Source organism: Rhinopithecus roxellana, chromosome 10 (genome assembly GCF_007565055.1).
Source record: "Rhinopithecus roxellana isolate Shanxi Qingling chromosome 10, ASM756505v1, whole genome shotgun sequence".
Taxonomy (NCBI): domain Eukaryota; kingdom Metazoa; phylum Chordata; class Mammalia; order Primates; family Cercopithecidae; genus Rhinopithecus; species Rhinopithecus roxellana.
The window spans coordinates 32,366,451-32,383,817 of NC_044558.1; the positions used below are offsets into that span (position 1 = coordinate 32,366,451).

Genomic DNA, 17,367 nt, shown 5'->3' on the forward strand with positions numbered 1-17,367 from the left:
TTCATGTAATCATTTACTCTTCACAATTATCCTATAAGGCAAGTATAGTGCTCTCTAGTTTACAGTTGAGGAAACTAAGGTACAGAGAGGTGAAATAACTGTGTCTGCTGTCTCACAACTTTAGTGTATCCAGTTGGCTACACAATGGATTTTCTTAACTGCTGCATTGCACTGGGCAGCACTGAAGCAGGGCAGGTTAACAAAGGCCAGTCTTTTTTCTTATCTTTCTTGCAAAGAACATTTCAACCTACTGTTATTTTTTTTTTTTTAATTTAAGTTTGGCCTTTGCTTACTTGCAAGTAGAACAATTGAAAGCATGTCAGAACAGTGCCATTTGATGTTGGAAGAATCTAAGCATCATTCCTGCTCTGAAGGACTAATGGTCATCATTTACATGGGTGCTTATGACTGAAAAGGTCACGAAACAGAAAAAAAACAAAAAACAGCAAAAAAAAAAAAAACAACAACAACAAAAACAGCTGTGAGAGAAAGATACACAGGGACAGTTTGGGTGGCAGTGTCATATCATTCATCAGTTTTACAATAGTGTTGGCCTTTGTCAGCATTTTCTAAAGGAAAAATCATAAGGCAGCAAAAACAAAGAGCCACAAATGAACAAAACTGGACACAGGTTAAGACTTCCTTGAAGACTTCCGAGACTATCTTTTTGCTTCAAAAAGACAGTTTCTCAGTCCTGTGTTCTCTAGGGAATTCTGCCAACAATTGTTTTTTTCCCATATCTGCTGCTCTGAGTTCCTCCACCTTTCCTAGAGTGGAAAATATCCTGATTCCTTAGTGCCTTTCTGAATTTTCAACTCCATTTCACAGAAGCAACCTCAGAAATTATATCAGCATGAAATTTTGTTTTGAGTCAAGGTGTTTCATTAGCTGTGAAATAGCAGAAGAGGTTTTGCTATTTCTATTTTGGACTCATAGAAGAAAATGCATATGGATCAAAATCTATTATGCTTAGGTTTGAATGACTCCCTTTTTCTCATTTTGTTGGAGGATTTCTCAGATTCTATTAAGGCCCTGTTGGTCTATATCTTTCTTAATAGGATGTTGAGGTGGCGTAATGCATCCCTTATCACTGACTTGCATGCGTGACATGACTTGTATATTAAAGCCCAGTACAACTTAGTCTTCCATATTTTTTATCATAATATTCATTGGTTAAATAAAATCCTGCTTAAGCAGATACTACACATCAGATAATTTTATCATACTAATGTCTCCCTTGGTATAGTATGTGTTTCACATGGATGAGATATTCTTTTGCTCCTTCATTTTTGTTTTATTAACTATGTTTGTCCTTTTTTTTTTTTTCATGTAAATTTTGGGCTGTGTTTCAAAGTTTTTTTTTCTTTTTTTTGAGACAGAGTCTCGCTCTGTTGCCAAGGCTGCAGTGCAGTGGCACGATCTCGGCTCACTGCAACCTCCACTCCTCAGGTTCAAGCAATTCTCCTGCCTCAGACTCTCTAATAGCTGGGATTATAGGTTCCTGCCACCATGCCTGGCTAATTTTTGTATTTTTAGTAGAGACGGGGTTTCACCATGTTGGTCAGGCTGGTCTCAAACTCCTGACCTCAGGTGATCCACCTGCCTCACACTCCCAAAGTGCTAGGATTACAGGCATGAGCCACCATGCCCGGCCTCAAAGCTTTTTTTCTCACAGTAAAACTATGAGATGTGTTAATTTTGTTCTTCATGTCGAAACCCTCTTTGGTAGAGGGTCTTTGGGTATAGTATATCTCGTGGCTGCTGTAGGCTACCAGATTTATTGCTGTAAAGATAAATTCCAGCAGCTTCAAACAGATTTTTTAATGGGTGTACTTTTTGTCAAAAAGCCTTTACAGAGTAGGTTATGGCATTGAACTAATAGCATGTAGAAATCCAGGTTTGGAAAAGATGATTCTTCATCCTTTGGGATCTGCCACCGAAAGGATGGAGTATTATTCTAAACAAAGTGTGCATCTCAGTTTTTCTCACTGCCTTGAGAAAGCCTTATCCCAGAATGCTTTGCCTTTGAGCTCTCCCCTGCTCTGGCCTTGATGGTATGAGGGTTTCTGGATTGATATTAGAGATATTTACATCAATATCTAGGTTAATGTCTAGTTGAAGCCGATTGGGTTTCATTCTGTATTGCTTGAAATAAGCTCTTTCTGACAACACTGGCAGGTTTTTTTGTTTTGTTTTTTTTTTGTTTTGTTTTGTTTATGTTTCTTTTAAATTTTAATTATAACCCATCAAGTCTTAAGCGATTACTTCTGGGTAGATTCTTGATGAATGTCATAGCAGGGTGTTTTAATTTAATAGATCTAGAATAACATCTGGTTCTAATATTTTAAAAGCCAATTTATATGGAAATTTATTTAATACACAATCAATACATGGAGACTTGCAAAAATCAAAATCAAAATGAAAAATCAATCTACTGTGCTGTAGTAGGTCTTCTGTTAATAAAGGATTTTGCTCATGACTGGTTTCAACTGCTACTAGTTAACACTCTAAATATCAGTTTAGACAAGGTAGCAACTTATTTCTCATACTGAAGAAATAGGAGGTAGTTAGCCCAGGGTCAGTATGTTCTCTTGTAACAGGGACTAAGTTTCCTTCAATCTTATTGCTCTGCTGTCTGCATGACTTCTATTCCTAAGGACACCTTGTGGGCCAAGATGGCTGCTGGAACTCCAACCATTACATCTGTGCTCCACTCAGATAGGGGTGGAAGGGAAGAAGGCTAAGCTTTTCCTTTTAAGGACATTTTCTGGAAGTAGTAGACAACAGTTCATCATATGATCATATTTAGCATGAAGGGAAGATAGGGAAATACATTTTTTTTCTAGATGACCACATGCCCAACTAAAAACTGAAGTTCATTTGTATGGAAAAGGGAGAGAATAGATATTGGGGAACAGTGAACCATCCCGGCCACATGGAGTAATTGATGATTTTCACAGATCTTTTACCTTTTTATGAAACATTTAGAAAAGTCAACTAGTTCTTATTAGTAGATAATATATGTATTATTATATGGATTAGCATGGTATTTGGCACATTGTATATAATTATCAACTTCTGATTGGCCTATTTTAATTCTAACCCTAAAATGCACCTAATTTCCTATGTTATGGGTCAGAAAGCCTTTAATAAGGGACTTTTCATAGATTGTGTGCTAGTCTTTATATAATAATAACAGCAGCAGCTAACAGGGCAGAGAGATCATTTGCACTAGGGTGTCCAGAACACTCACATATATGTAAAGTGCTGTTCTCTACTTCTCTATATAGAAGACAAATGAACAATTATACTTGTTTATTAAATGATTTCAAGGTAAAACTATTATCACAGAAACTCAAGCTCAGAGAGGTTAATTGGGAAGCAATCTAGAGAAGCAGTTGAAAACTATCATGCCTAGTCATTTGGATTCAACTAGAATAGTAACTCAGCTGTTTCCACTGGTGAGATCACCTTAGATGGGTTTCTTAATCTGTTGAATCTCTTTGATAGTTTCTTGTTTTTGCAGTCAGGCAGTGAATGAAATAGTTAGGATTCAGGAATGTTTTCCCTGAATCCAGGTTTTTTCCAACCTGCTTTTCGGTAGTACTCATGTGGAAATTTCTCTGATCACACCTGCCTCACAAGAGAAGGCAGAACTGGTATAGGGTCTAAAGTTCAACATGATTAAGACAGTCTCCCACCACATAGTCTTTATCCACACAGATGCCCATAGCTCTTTACAAAGCCCTGATATCAGACTAGGCAAGAGTTTTCTAGCTCTGGAGGTTCTCATTCCTGTGCCCTACAAACTCATATGTCTCTTGTATGTTCTGTAAATACAGAGATAGGTGCATTAGGGATACAAAAATACTCCAGATGTTCTCTGGGAGGATAGTGGCACAGAGCCAGGATGTTCCAAACTTAATAATTTAATGCCACTTTCTTTGTTTGTACCTTATCCACATATATCAGTACTTTTGGGTCTTTAATCCTTTTCTTTATATTCGCTTTTTAATTTTCAACAGCTTTATTCTGCGCCAGATAGCTAGGAAATCCAGCTTTGATATGGTAATGAAATTTACTTTCAAATAACCGTTAACATAAATATAACCATTACAGTTTTTACAAAGTGCATACGTCTTTTTACATGGCCCCAGAAGTAGATGGATCATATTTTGGGAAACCCAGAATAGTGGAAAGGGAATTAGCCATGATCGTCTGTGTTACTGTTCTCAACTTGTATGACTCTCGGCCAGTTATTAATTAATCTTTCTGAACCATAAACTTTCTCACTTGAGAGATGTAGAGAATAATATCTACCTCATCAGTGTTGTTCTAAAGACTGAATGCGAAGATGTAGCCAAGGAGACCAGCATGGTGTTTGGCAGTGTATCAATTGTTTAGCAATTAGTAGGTCCTTCCTTCTTGAAGTCTGTTTGAAAATATCAGGCATGCAAATGGAAACTATCCTCAAAAGCAAGAAACAGTGAAGAGCCATGAAGATTTCTATAGAGGATAGTAAGCCCTGTGAAAGCTAAGAAGTGGGAAAGGCTGAAGTTTATTAGAATGCAGTAGGAAGGGAAACACTGGATAGGTGGAGAGCCGTTCTTCCTAATCTTTCCAGTTATCTGGGCCCTTAATGTCAACATCAGCATCACCTGAGAGCTTGTTGGAACGTTGAATCTCTCTCTGACTTCTCCCCAGGCGTACTGAGTCAGAACCTGCCTTTTAACAGGGTCCTCAGGTGATTTGCATGTGTGAGAAGTTCCGGGCACTGATATTCCCTGTAAAATTTATTTCTAGTAGGAGGCTAGTCCTTGCATCACCTGGGCCTTGCTTCTTAAAAATGCTGATTCTAAAGCCCAGTCTCAAGCTGGGATCTGGAATATTCATTTTTAGCCAGTATGTCACATGATTTTCAGGGCAGTTGTTTGGCAGACTGCTACACTAAGGCTTAAACCAGTTGAAGAACTTTATTCTTCAAAGATATTTGCATTCCAACAAGGAAGGAAGCTTTTAAAAGAAAAACAGCCCTCATTGTGGTTTTAGTAAGCGTTAAGGGGAGGACATGAATTCAGCTTATATGTGCCTGGAATCCCATCACAAAGCCACATGGTAACAATGCTTCTGAGAAAGGCAGTATCTTATCAATGTCATATTTTTTCTTTTTTCTTTCTTTTTGTATTTCACATTTGATTTTTTTTAACATTTTGTTTTTTAGCCGTGCTATCAAGACTAATCAGGACCTTCTCCCAGAAACTCCATGGACGCACATTTTCTACAATGATTTTTGGGGGACTCTTCTAACCCACAGTGGGAGCCACAAGTCCTACCGGCCACTCTGCACTCTTTCTTTTCGCCTGAACCATGCCATTGGAGGGTTGAATCCCTGGAGCTACCATCTTGTCAATGTCCTGTTGCATGCAGCAGTCACTGGTCTCTTCACAAGCTTCTCCAAGATCCTCCTTGGTGACGGATACTGGACATTTATGGCTGGCTTGATGTTTGCTTCTCACCCCATTCACACGGAGGCAGTGGCAGGAATCGTGGGACGAGCCGATGTCGGGGCCAGTCTCTTCTTTCTCCTCTCCTTGCTCTGCTACATTAAACACTGTTCTACAAGAGGCTACTCAGCCAGAACCTGGGGCTGGTTCCTGGGGACAGGACTGTGTGCAGGATGCAGCATGTTGTGGAAGGAACAAGGAGTGACTGTTCTGGCAGTTTCAGCAGTTTATGATGTCTTTGTCTTTCACAGGCTGAAAATAAAACAGATATTACCTACCATTTACAAAGTAAGTGATTGTTGGCTCTTGAGCATTGGATTACTGAGTAATCTACTTGCTTACTCCTTTGCCACCATTTAAAAAGCAAATTTGTTCCTCTGCAAGCAGAATTTAAAATAAGTTCCTTTTTGATCTTCGGTAAGTGGAAGTGCTCTTTTGACCTTTCTGTACTAAGCAGGGTTTTAGTCACTGATTGTTTTATTTCTCCGGTTTCTTATTTCACGATTTCAAGGGTGGTAGAAGAATAATTTTGCCTTGTAAAGAATGTGCACCTTTATGATTTATTGAGTTCTTATTTCTATATGTCTGCACACATTGTCTATAATCTGATAAATTGTCTGTAACGTGTATTTGTAAAAAACAACACGGCTGATAATAGAGCTAGATGCTAGGCTTCACAGGGGAAATCCTCTGCCATTTGTTAATATTACTTTTCCTGAGTTGACTTTGGAAAACAATCCTTCCCTTCAGTGCACTGGGAAGTCAAATTCTTAAACAGTGAATCATACTCACCTTTTCCTCGTGATAGTGCATAAGAATAGAAGAGTCAAAACAGAAAGGGGTTATTACTGAGTTTCTCCCTGTGGCCAATTAAGACCTTTGCCTCAGGGCATAATATTTGTTCTCCTGTATTCCCTTAGTGGTATCCAGCGCAAAGTTGTTTGAAGGTCACAGAAGCATTTTAGGATCCCCATACACTCGAAGTTTTCTGCTAGAGCATTAAGGAGAAGCATTGAGGGGATGGGGCATCTTGAGAAATTTGCCTTCCCATCTCCCCATCCTGCTTCACTCAGAATAAACTCATGGTTGCTTTAACTTTGACGTGAAGACTGAACTGGGCCAGGGTTTGCAAACCTTGGTCATATTTTAGGCAGACTCCCGCCTATCTTTTGGACACAAGTGAGGAATTAAGGTTTTGGATAGTTGGCTATGAGGAAACTGTCAAGTTTTCCTAGTTTTGAATACTTTTTTACCGTTGATTTCTAATTTTATTTAAATTGAGAAGAAATTTAAAAACAAATTGAGGCAAATGGAATTCGAAACATTTATTTTTTTAAATGCCCCCTTTTCTTTTTTCCACTTAAGAAGCAGAGTGATCTCTGCTGTGGTTTTACTCTGCTGGAAGCCTAACCTTTTCACTTAGAGTATTAAGGGCTTAATGAAGTTCTTTTGTGATTTCAATTAAATGCTGAAGCTTTAAAAGAAACTCTGGTTGGAGTTTGATGCTTGAAAACAACATATGGTTTGAAAGTCAAGCTCTTAATTTCAAATCAATTTTAATTCTTTCAAAGAGATTTAGAGAGTAATTGTTTTCATTCAACACAATGTCATGGACAATAGCAAACTGTTTTACTAGAAATACAACTAGAAGTGTAATTCATGCTCCTTGTCCTTAGGGTGGTTGTGATGTATTTGAGGATGCAGGCTCAGGGCTGGCTGTTTCAGGACCTTGCATTAGTCATCTGTGAAATATTGTGATTTCTTTTTTCCTTTTTTTTTTTTTTTTTTTGACACGGGGTCTCACACTGTTGCCAGCTTGGAGTGCAGTGGCGCTGTCTTGGCTCACAGCAACTTCTGCCTCCCAGGTTCAAGCGATGCTCCTGCCTCAGCCTCCCGAGTAGCAGGGACTACAGGTGCGTGCTACCATGCCCAGCTACTTTTTGTATTTTTAGTAGAGATGAGGTTTCACCTTGCTGGCCAGGATGGTCTCAATCTCTTGACCTCGTGATCTGCCTGCCTTGGCCTCCCAACGTGCTGGGATTACAGGCGTGAGCCACCGCACCCAGTTGTGATTTCTTATACAGAATTTCCTTCTTACCATCTCATAAGTTAGGGAATTATTTGGCTATGATGATTCAGAATTTACTTGTCGGACCTTACGAAGTTCTCTGAGAAATTTTCAGTCCTCTAAACTTATTTTCAAGGGCAGAGTTGCCCACTGCAGTACTCCTTCCTAGAAATATGTTCTATATAATATTTGGGACACACTTACAATAGAAAATTATTCTTTGTTTCTCTGAAATTTAAATTTGTCTGGGCATTCTGTATTTTATTTGTCAACCTTGTTCATGACAGCTGATTCAAAAATAAGAAATGCGACTAACAAGGAACTCTCGAGACTAAAGAGTGTGAAGTTCTCCATGTTAAGAGAAAGAGCTTAATACTGTTGAAGGTTCAGTGTCCTGAGAAGTTTCCAGATGGCTCTTTGTCCAGACTCTCTTGGCGACCACTTGCAGGGCTAGGCAATGGCAACAGCAAGTGGAGTGGTCGGGGCAGTAAGACCTTGTCTGATATTTGCTATTCTATCATAGCTCTTTCTGTCATTCTTCGAATTGGAGCCAATGAGCTCAGTAAGAACATTGGCATAACACATTTTATAGATTTTGTTTTGTTTTGTTTTTTGAGACCGAGTATTGCCTACGCTGGAGTGCAGTGGCGTGATCTCAGCTTACTGCAACCTCTGCCTCCCGGGTTCAAGAGACTCTTCTGCCCCAGCCTCCTGAGTATCTGGGATTATAGGTGTGCACCACCAGGCCTGGCTAGTTTTTGTATTTTTAGTAGAGACCGAGTTTCACCATGTTGGCCAGGATGGTCTTGATCTCCTGACCTCATGATCTACCCGCCTCAGCCTCCCAAAGTGCTGGGATTACAGGCGTGAGCCACCATGTCCAGCCGATTTTATAGATATTTAAGGACCTGTATAGATCTTTGCCACTCTCTTCATTTCCTCCTGGGGTGTGCAGAGCCAGAGAAACGTGTAGGTAACACAGAAAATGATGGAATCACTAGGACTAAAGCGCGTATCTCTGACTATCTAGTGAATCTTTACTATACTCTGATAGTGTGAAGAACAAATATAGGTAAAGTCAGTTGACTGCCCAGTAGAAAGGAAACTAATATGGAATAGAATCTTAACTCACAAGGGCTGAGTAACCTTGTGCTGATTCCATGATCTGTTTCTTCATCTGGAAATGAAGGTGGCTATAGTTCTTTCCTAGAGTTGTGAGGATTATTTGAAATTGTGGAGTGTTCAGTGTTAGCTGGAGTGTCCAGTATTTGGATGATACCTCACACATATTAGTTGAAGTGAAAGAAGAAATGTCGATGGAAATGTTGATTCTTTATCTTTTGGCCTCTATCTTCTTAAGATAAACTGCTAGTAGTCTTTACACATACAGTTGTTTGACAGCATGTGAAATAAGGACTGCTTAGTAATCGACCAAAGCTGGAGTAAGCAGATTTAAGCACAAACTTTCATTTAAAATCTCATGCTTGTGAGGCTTGTAAACACTGCCATAGAATCCATATGAAAGTTATAGAAAATTCCATATTCTGTCTGTAAAATATATAGATTTCTATGCCTGGGGTGAGTTAGAGGAGATTCTTTCTGAAGGAAGTAGTCTGAAAGGCTTTAGAAGATCCATTCAACCTTAAAAAATAATCATCTTAAATATCTTACCAATTAACTCTGCATCCTGGTTATCATAGTTTGCCAGATGAGATAAATTTCCTTGCGCTGTTAAAACATAACTTATATATAAATGGAAAACTCCAGTATACAAATGTTAACCCTGTAACTCAAATTAGAGAACCAGATAAGTAATGAAAACCTAAAAATGTGGCCCTCTTAAAGCTGGAAATTATTAGGGCCAGAGGGGAAAGGCTCTTGGCTGAATTTGGCCAGTTTTGATTCCAGTTTACCTTTGTCTTGGGTGTTGCTTAGGCTTGATTCTGCATCGGGATGTAGTGATCAGACCAAAACTAACAACCCCATCCATACTCCCAAACCATTTACAGAATTTGTCTTGAGAATGATTTCAGAGAATGGGAGTTTATATTCTGTTAAAGAATTTTGGTTCATCACCAGAAATGTTACAAGACTCATGCAAATGATGTGCATGCCATCAGACTTTTGCAATTTTGCAAAGGAAATATGAAAGTTATATTTTTCTTTGATAAAATATATGGGAAATAGTAAGTTCTTGGCATGGAGTAGATATTTTATTTAGTATTTAATAAACAGTATTTATATCTGCCAAGTACTATTCTTAGTGTGCTAAAAATGTTAACACATTTAGCTTATGTAACAAATGCTTATTGAGATAAGCAATATGACTTGCAAAATAATATGGTTGAATGCTGACAAACTATAATTTTGTCAGTAATTTTGTCAGAAAACATTAAGTATAAAATCTTCAGAAGTATGAATAAAAATCAGTGTTTTAGAGTAGTCGTAGTTCTTAGCTTCAGTATTTAATGTATTTCTTACATTATCTTTGTCCTTCACCATGCATCTGGCTTATAGTAGGAACTTAGTAAATTATTGAATTCACACTTAAGATTTACCTTGTAAAAATATGTGGCTGAAATGTTAAAGTGAAGTCCTGTACTCTCCCCTTTATACAATGAGAATTTCATTTCTGAGTTAGTGGGGTCTGGAGGTAGGGTTGGAAGACACTTACCTTTTCCTTTATGTTAGGAAAATAAATTGTCTTGACCTCTCACTAAATGATTGTTTTAGCATTACTTAGATTACTTTCACTCACTTAGTTTTATGTGGTTAAAAAATAAGGGGGGAAAAGCCCTTGAAATACACTTAGCCTTGCAAATAAATACTAGACTTTTATCTGCCCACAAAAATTTTTTACAAGCCTCTCATGACCCCAGGAGGTACATGGGTAATAAAATCAGTAAAAGCAACATTTTTCTTATCCAGCATCAGTCATTGCTTGCCTAGTGGCCATTTTCTGTGCTTATTTAACATCTGTTAACTGTTTTAATGTGGAAACATCTCTTTCCCCTTTATTAGCCACATAATCACTTATTCAGTTACAGGTGGAAAATTTTAAAAATCTGAAAGTCCACGTAGCAATACTAATACTAGCCTAAGATAATTTAGAAAAATGAAGCCCTTTTAGTTTGATGTTTTAAAAATTTCACTAAAGATGATTACCTTGGTTTTGCTAAAGTTTATGTAGTTGGTTCCAAGATGTGCATTATCTTGATAATCTCCTTTTCTTAAAATTGAATTTTGTGACTCTTCCAATAAATAAAATTGTTATACGGGAAAATTGGAGACATTGAGATTTTCCAGTCATCTCTTTCTAGAAATAATTTTCTTGTTTTAATGCTAAGCAGAATGTGAATGATGGAGGTTGCCCATGGGCAATGAAGTTTACCTTTGTCTTATGTGTTGCTTAACTTGATTCTACATCCAGATGTAGTGATCAGATCAAAACTAACAACCCCATATTTCCAAACCATTTATAGTAGGGTTTATCTTGAGAATAATTTCTGAGGGTGGGTGTTTATATTCTGTTAAAGATTTTTAGTTCATCACTGTCTGAACACTTTATAAAGGTATTAAATGTAGTGTTTCTGTACTTCTGACTATTTTGTGTGGCTCTCTATAGAGAAGAGCATCCAAATAGAGATGCATAGCCTGCAGGTGTTTGAATATTGAATCCACATGTGCTTTTTCAATTAGCTGCTGGGGATGGTTTTGATGGAATCTGTTATCATTTATGGCATTGTCCCTTTCGTTTCTAGACTAGGTTGTGGTTTTGCCTAAGTTGTGACCCCCATATCAATTGCATTGAATGAAATATGATATATTTACTGTTTGTGATTTTCCATGGCCAACACCTGTGCCACTCTCCTCCAAGTAGTATTCCCACTTTTATGACCCCCTTTCCTTTCATTTGCCTTACACTTGACTTAGCGAGAATTCAGATATAGCAAGATGCTCTGATTCTGATCACAATATTTCTTAGCTTTATTGAAAGTGTAAGGCTGTTTGTTAGGTACTTACGAATGAATTTGGATTTCCTCCCAGTAAACTTGTGGTATTTAATATTCATGACCTGTAGTACTAGAAAACTTTGAACAGCTGCCAACACTGCTAACCAGATAATAGCACAAATAAAGTCAAGATTCAAAAATATTTTACGATTCAAAAAGTCAAAGATTAATAAGATATTTTATTCCTGCAGTCTGGCTCCCTTGTTCAGCTGATTTAAGGTGATTCTGTATTCCAGTTGCAGTTTAAGTTCAAGTTAAGTAATTTAAATTTGGGAATCTGACTACCATTGCAAGCATCTACAATGCTTGCATTACAGTGTTAATGCTTGGAACAACGATCTGTTCACAAAGTATCATTAAAAAACATTCATCTTTGTGCCAAGCACCATATTAGGCGATACAGGGACTCAAAAAGGAATCGAAAAGAACATGCCAATATGCCAAGAATTTATTGTAGAGTAGTATGAAGTCAAGAATAGTGCATGTAAATATAGAACTGAAATTCAAGCTGGGAAGTGGTAAGGGTTATAAGGGAGCCATTGAGACTGGTGGGGGAATTGAGAGAAGGAGAGATTACTTTTGGTTGAGGGGATCAAGAAATGCCTTCTGGAGCAGAGACATTTGAGTAGAACATTGCAGGGTTGAATATACAGACTTTTATAACTGGAGAGGTGAGGAAGAGTAGAGGGTACAGCATGAGCATTACACAGAGGAAAACTCACAGAAAATGAGGGGGGACCATCAGCAGTTGTTTTGGCAGATACACAGAGGACATGGTTGATGGAGGAAAACGAGTCATGAAAGGTAGATTGAGACCACCTGGTATATATAGTGATATAGGGTGCCTTCTGTGGTATGTTGTGGCTCCCAAAATACTGGGAAACAATGTGTAGTTTCAAAATGTACTCCTACTTTGGCTTGTCCATGGAAGGATCCTAGGATATGCAGGTCGGCTCCATGTAGCCATGGAGTCAGGGCTTGGGGGAGGGGGAGAACTGTCCTACCTGTCTCCTAAACCTGAGGGAGGGTTCCTTTGGTGATGAGACTGAAAATCCTCCCGCAAGCAAGAGTTGAAGTTTATATCTCATTCAGTGAATGTGTCTCATATCAGTGTATGTCACATTCTTTTTTTTTGTTGTTGTTGAGACGGAGTCTCGGTCTGTCGCCAGGCTGGAATGCAGTGACGCAATCTCGGCTCACTGCAACCTCCGCCTCTCGGATTTCCGCGATTCTCCTGCCTCAGCCTCCCGAGTAGCTGGGACTACAGGCACACACCACCACGCCCAGCTAATGTTTTGTATTTTTAGTAGAGATGGGGTTTCACCATGTTGGCCAGGTGGTCTTGATCTCTTGACTTTGTGGTTTGCCCGCCTTGGCATCCTGAAGTGCTGGGATTACAGGCATGAGCCACCGCGCCTGGCCTACATTCTTTATGAGCCACCGCGCCTGGCCTACATTCTTTATCATTAAATAATAAACATTTATTTTTGGAAGACTAGTATTATTGTATTTTTTACTGAGTAATATGGCATATTATTCTACAGTCCTCATAAGAGAAATGAAGGTCTTTAAAAGCTTTCTCAGCTGGGTGCAGTGGCTCACGCCTGTAATCCCAGCACTTTGGGAGGCCGAGGCAGGCAGATCATGAGATCAGGAGTTTGAGACCAGCCTGGCCGACATGGTGAAACCCCGTCTCTACTAAAAATACAAACAAAGAAACAAAATTAGCCGGGCGAGGTGGTGGGTGCCTGTAATCCCAGCTACTCGGGAGGTTGAGGCAGGAGAATTGCTTGGACCCAGGAAGTCAGAGGTGGCAGTGAACTGAGATCATGTCTCAAAAATAAATAAATAAATAAATAAATAAATAAATAAATAAATAAATAAATAAATAAAATTTAAAAAAGCTTTCTCCTGTGTCCCTTCTCCCAACCTTGATGAACAATGTTCATATATTACTGTGAATGACTACAAGTACAAAATACCTCTTTGTTTTGGACTGTTTCATACAGGAAGACAGAAAAAAACATTTTTAAAGCGTCCTTTTTGCAGTACAGAATGAAATACTCTATCAGCACTGAATTTCAACCAGTTAACTCAATACTCTGTCAGTGAAAATGACACGCAAATTGGATCTTGTGATGAATAAATAATGAGTCTCATTGAAATCTTCTGTGCTGTTCTCATAACACTGTGTCTGGGATGCATATTACATCACTCAGCTCAATTTTCGATACCTGCTGCCTGGGGGAATCAAATTGACTAAGGGGGATCTCATGGCTATCAGGTTACTCATACTCAAGGCGGTATTTTCAATTCACAGAAAATGATGTGGTTTGCACAAATTTGAAATCCATTGTCATTGCCTGGAAGTCAGGTTCCTGTCTTAAATGCTTAAAACAGTGGAAATTGTAACTTAGTGTCAATTTATCAATTGAAATTTTAGAGAAAGCCAGATTCCATGAGTGCATTAGAGACTCCTTAAAAGGTACGAATGGGGTGAGGTAGGTAAAACTGACTTATGTCAACTGCATTGATGGTTCAAATACATTTGAAAGGTGATACTATGGTAAGGTTGCATAGGATTATAAGTTTTGTTTTATTTTAAACAATCACATTTTGTACTTAATGGTCATAGTATTTCTTTCTTGAAAAAGGATAATAAGAAATCAAAAGGGAAGAACAGCATCTTCGAAGTCAGTGATGGTTTGTTGGTAGGAAGGTCAGTGTGCCCTTGTTCTCTGGGTTTGTCTTTACAGTGCTGCAGTACCCAGATGGCTCCTGTATGCTCTGTTGGTCTGATTATAACTGTTGCATCAAGAGAAATAGCATGAATTCAGAATTTAATACATGTTTCTTCAGTAATTATAGTCTTGATTAGTGAAGTCAGTTTCTGTTCCAAAGGACAATTTCTTTATTTCTCTACATGTTGATTCATTTAATTTCAGGAATCAAATAAAATGCAGAGATCATAGTATTTATCTTTGTTGTGATGGGGAATCTGTGTTGCCTGTGTTTTGGTATGTGGTCGTCAGTTTTGCTTATGATTACTATAAATTAAAGAAAAAAGTAGGGATAAAATGGGGAAAATTAAGGGCGCTTAAAAAATAAATGACTTAGTTCTTAAGTGAAGACATAGAAATTATATCCTGAATTTCCATCAAAATATTGCTAAATATAAATTACAAATAAGTACTTTTATTATAGAGACCTTGATTAAATGCAATATCAGTTGTGGATATTTAAACAAAATTCAATTTTATGTATTTAAGAACTCAAAAAAGATTATACCAAGGTTTTACATGAATGATTTGAGTACATTTCCATAACTTTTATGAAATGGAAAACTCAAAGTTACATGAAAACCTTATTTCTCCTAATTTCAAGATTTAAGCAAAAATTTGCCCATTTATGTGATCCATTGTGTGTAGTTTCTTCTTAAGCTCTCATGACATATTATAATAAGAGCTAAATATATTTAATATTGTGAAAAGAACTGCTGTTTACTTTGAACAACCATTTGGTATTTGGCTAATCTTTTCATGCAGAGATGCTTATAAGGCTGTTGGGGAAAGGCCATTGGACTGGTGCCTGCAGATTTAGATTTAAATAGAAACTTGGTCATTTTCTAGCTGTGTGACCTTGGGGAAATTTCTAAACTTTTTTGAACATCAGTTACATGGCCTGTAAAATCAGAGATATAATATCTACGCTGTTTTGTGTTAGGTATGAATATAGTAAATGTGTACTCTTTTGCCACGTCCCTGTCTTATAGCAGGTATCATAATTGTCAGCATTTTACTGCATTTTTGCAGCATTTTCAGTAGTAGTGATCTTTTTATCTGTCATTTTATGGAGCATTCAATTACCATGGCTGTGGCTATTCTAGAACCACATAGACTAGTTAATGGAATGCATGCTGAAATGTCAATCAGCAAAGAATGGAATGCTTGCTATCCTGTTCACCAGTGCTGATAATTGAAAGAAAGCTGAGGAAAAGCCTTTTTCAAGGTTAATTCTTCTGAACAACATGATTTGATAATTTATCTTTTGTTTGATTGAGATTGATAACAAGTACATATGCCAGTTTTCTTCCATTGATAATATCTTGGCCATCATCATCTTACACTTTGAGAGCTTGCTTGCTTTCCCCCTTTGGGCTCAGGAGGGTGCTGTTGCTTATATATCTGAAAATGGAGGGGAGACAGGTTTTTTTGTTTCCCTCCCCAAACCACCCTGTTTCCCATATATTTTCTTTTAGCAAGGTTTATCATAGGGGATATTAATTCAGTAGCTGCAATAGCTTGCGGCGTTCAAGTCTCTCTCTCTCTCTCTCTCTCTCTTTTTTTTTTTTTTTTTTTTTTTTTTGAGAAAAAGGAGGCACTGTTATCATCTAAAGGTTATTCTTCCCCAACCTGGCAGGCAATATTGTTGCAGCTGATCCCAGAATTTCTATATAATAAACCTTTTCAGGGAAACATTGAATCTGGCTTTGTTGTTGTTGTTGTTCAGTGGTTTATTTTCTCACCTCCTGGAGCGACAACAGAAGGCAGAAAGTTTTGTCTTTAAAGCAATACTGTTGTTTTCTGGCTGCCAAAAACGTTTCATGAACTATTTTGGACACCTTCATAACACTCAGACCAAATTATTTTTACAGAATCCTATATCTTGGTAACTTTGGCTTACTGAGACAAATCTATAGATAAAATTGGTTTTGGATTTCAGAAAATGCAATACTTAAAAATATGATTTACTTGCCAGATGATACATGGGGCGAGTGGCTGGGGTGACCATTTACTTTAAGAAGACTTGAGGATTCATGGTGAGTTTTCTTTGAGTATACCAAACTTGGATGATCATCAGCTGCTCATGGGGAAATCATTTTAGACTAGAGTTGACAGCACAAAACTAGAAGCTACCGAATAAAAATTTTTTGATCTGCTTACTTTTGTTTGTTTTTAAGGAGTTGGGGGGAGAATTTTTGGAGAGGTGGCAGGAGGGAGACATTTTTAAAAAGCTCTCCCAGTGATTTTGATGAATAGCCAGGTTTGGAACCCACTGATGTACACTGAGAATCTGATTCCCTCCTATAATGACATTTAATATAAAAATTTCACAAAAACACCAAGATTTTTATAGCTGGAATGGTATACTAGAAGCCATTTGTCCATCTCCACAGCACCCCCCTCTTAAAAGAATTTGAGGCCGGGCATGGTGACTCATACTTGTAATTCCAGCACTTTGGGAGGCCAGGGTGGGTGGATCATGTGAGTCAGGAGTTCGAGACCAGCCTGAGCAACATGGTGAGACCCCATCTTTACAAAAAATACGAAAATTAGCAGCATGTGGTGGTGTGCATGTAGTTCCAGCTACTTGAAAGGCTGAGGCAGGAGGACCACTTCAGCCCAGGAAGTGGAGGCCACAGTGAGCCATGATTGCACCACTGCACTCCAGCCTGGGTGACAGAGTGAGACCCTGTCAAAAAAAAAAAAAAAAAGAGAGAGAGAATTTGAGGCCCACAAAAATTAGGCCCACGATTAGTTGAGAGGAGAGACAACAGTATACTCTAGGCTTCCCCATCCAGGTTGAATGCTTTTGACACTGTAAACATGTTTCTCTTTTAATGCTTAAAAACTTAGTTTATGGACATTTTCAGTTGGCCATTTGCAGTTCAATTAGATTAGAGACTAGTATTGGACTTCCATGTACCTGTCACTCAAATTCATCATTAATTAATTACAATTCTACTTTTTATTTCACCCTGTGCTCTTTTTTTCCTTTAATA

The 17,367-nt window shown here is 38.0% G+C and overlaps 1 protein-coding gene across 1 annotated transcript in view; it reads left to right on the forward strand.

Annotated features, from left to right (window-relative positions):
• The window catches only part of TMTC2 (transmembrane O-mannosyltransferase targeting cadherins 2), a 453,316-nt gene that overhangs the window by 161,307 nt on the left and 274,642 nt on the right, over window positions 1-17,367 (forward strand). Inside the window, exon 2 of the mRNA XM_030939608.1 lies at window positions 5,222-5,792. Coding sequence (XP_030795468.1) covers window positions 5,222-5,792 — 571 coding nt within the window. The remainder of the gene's footprint in view (window positions 1-5,221; window positions 5,793-17,367) is intronic.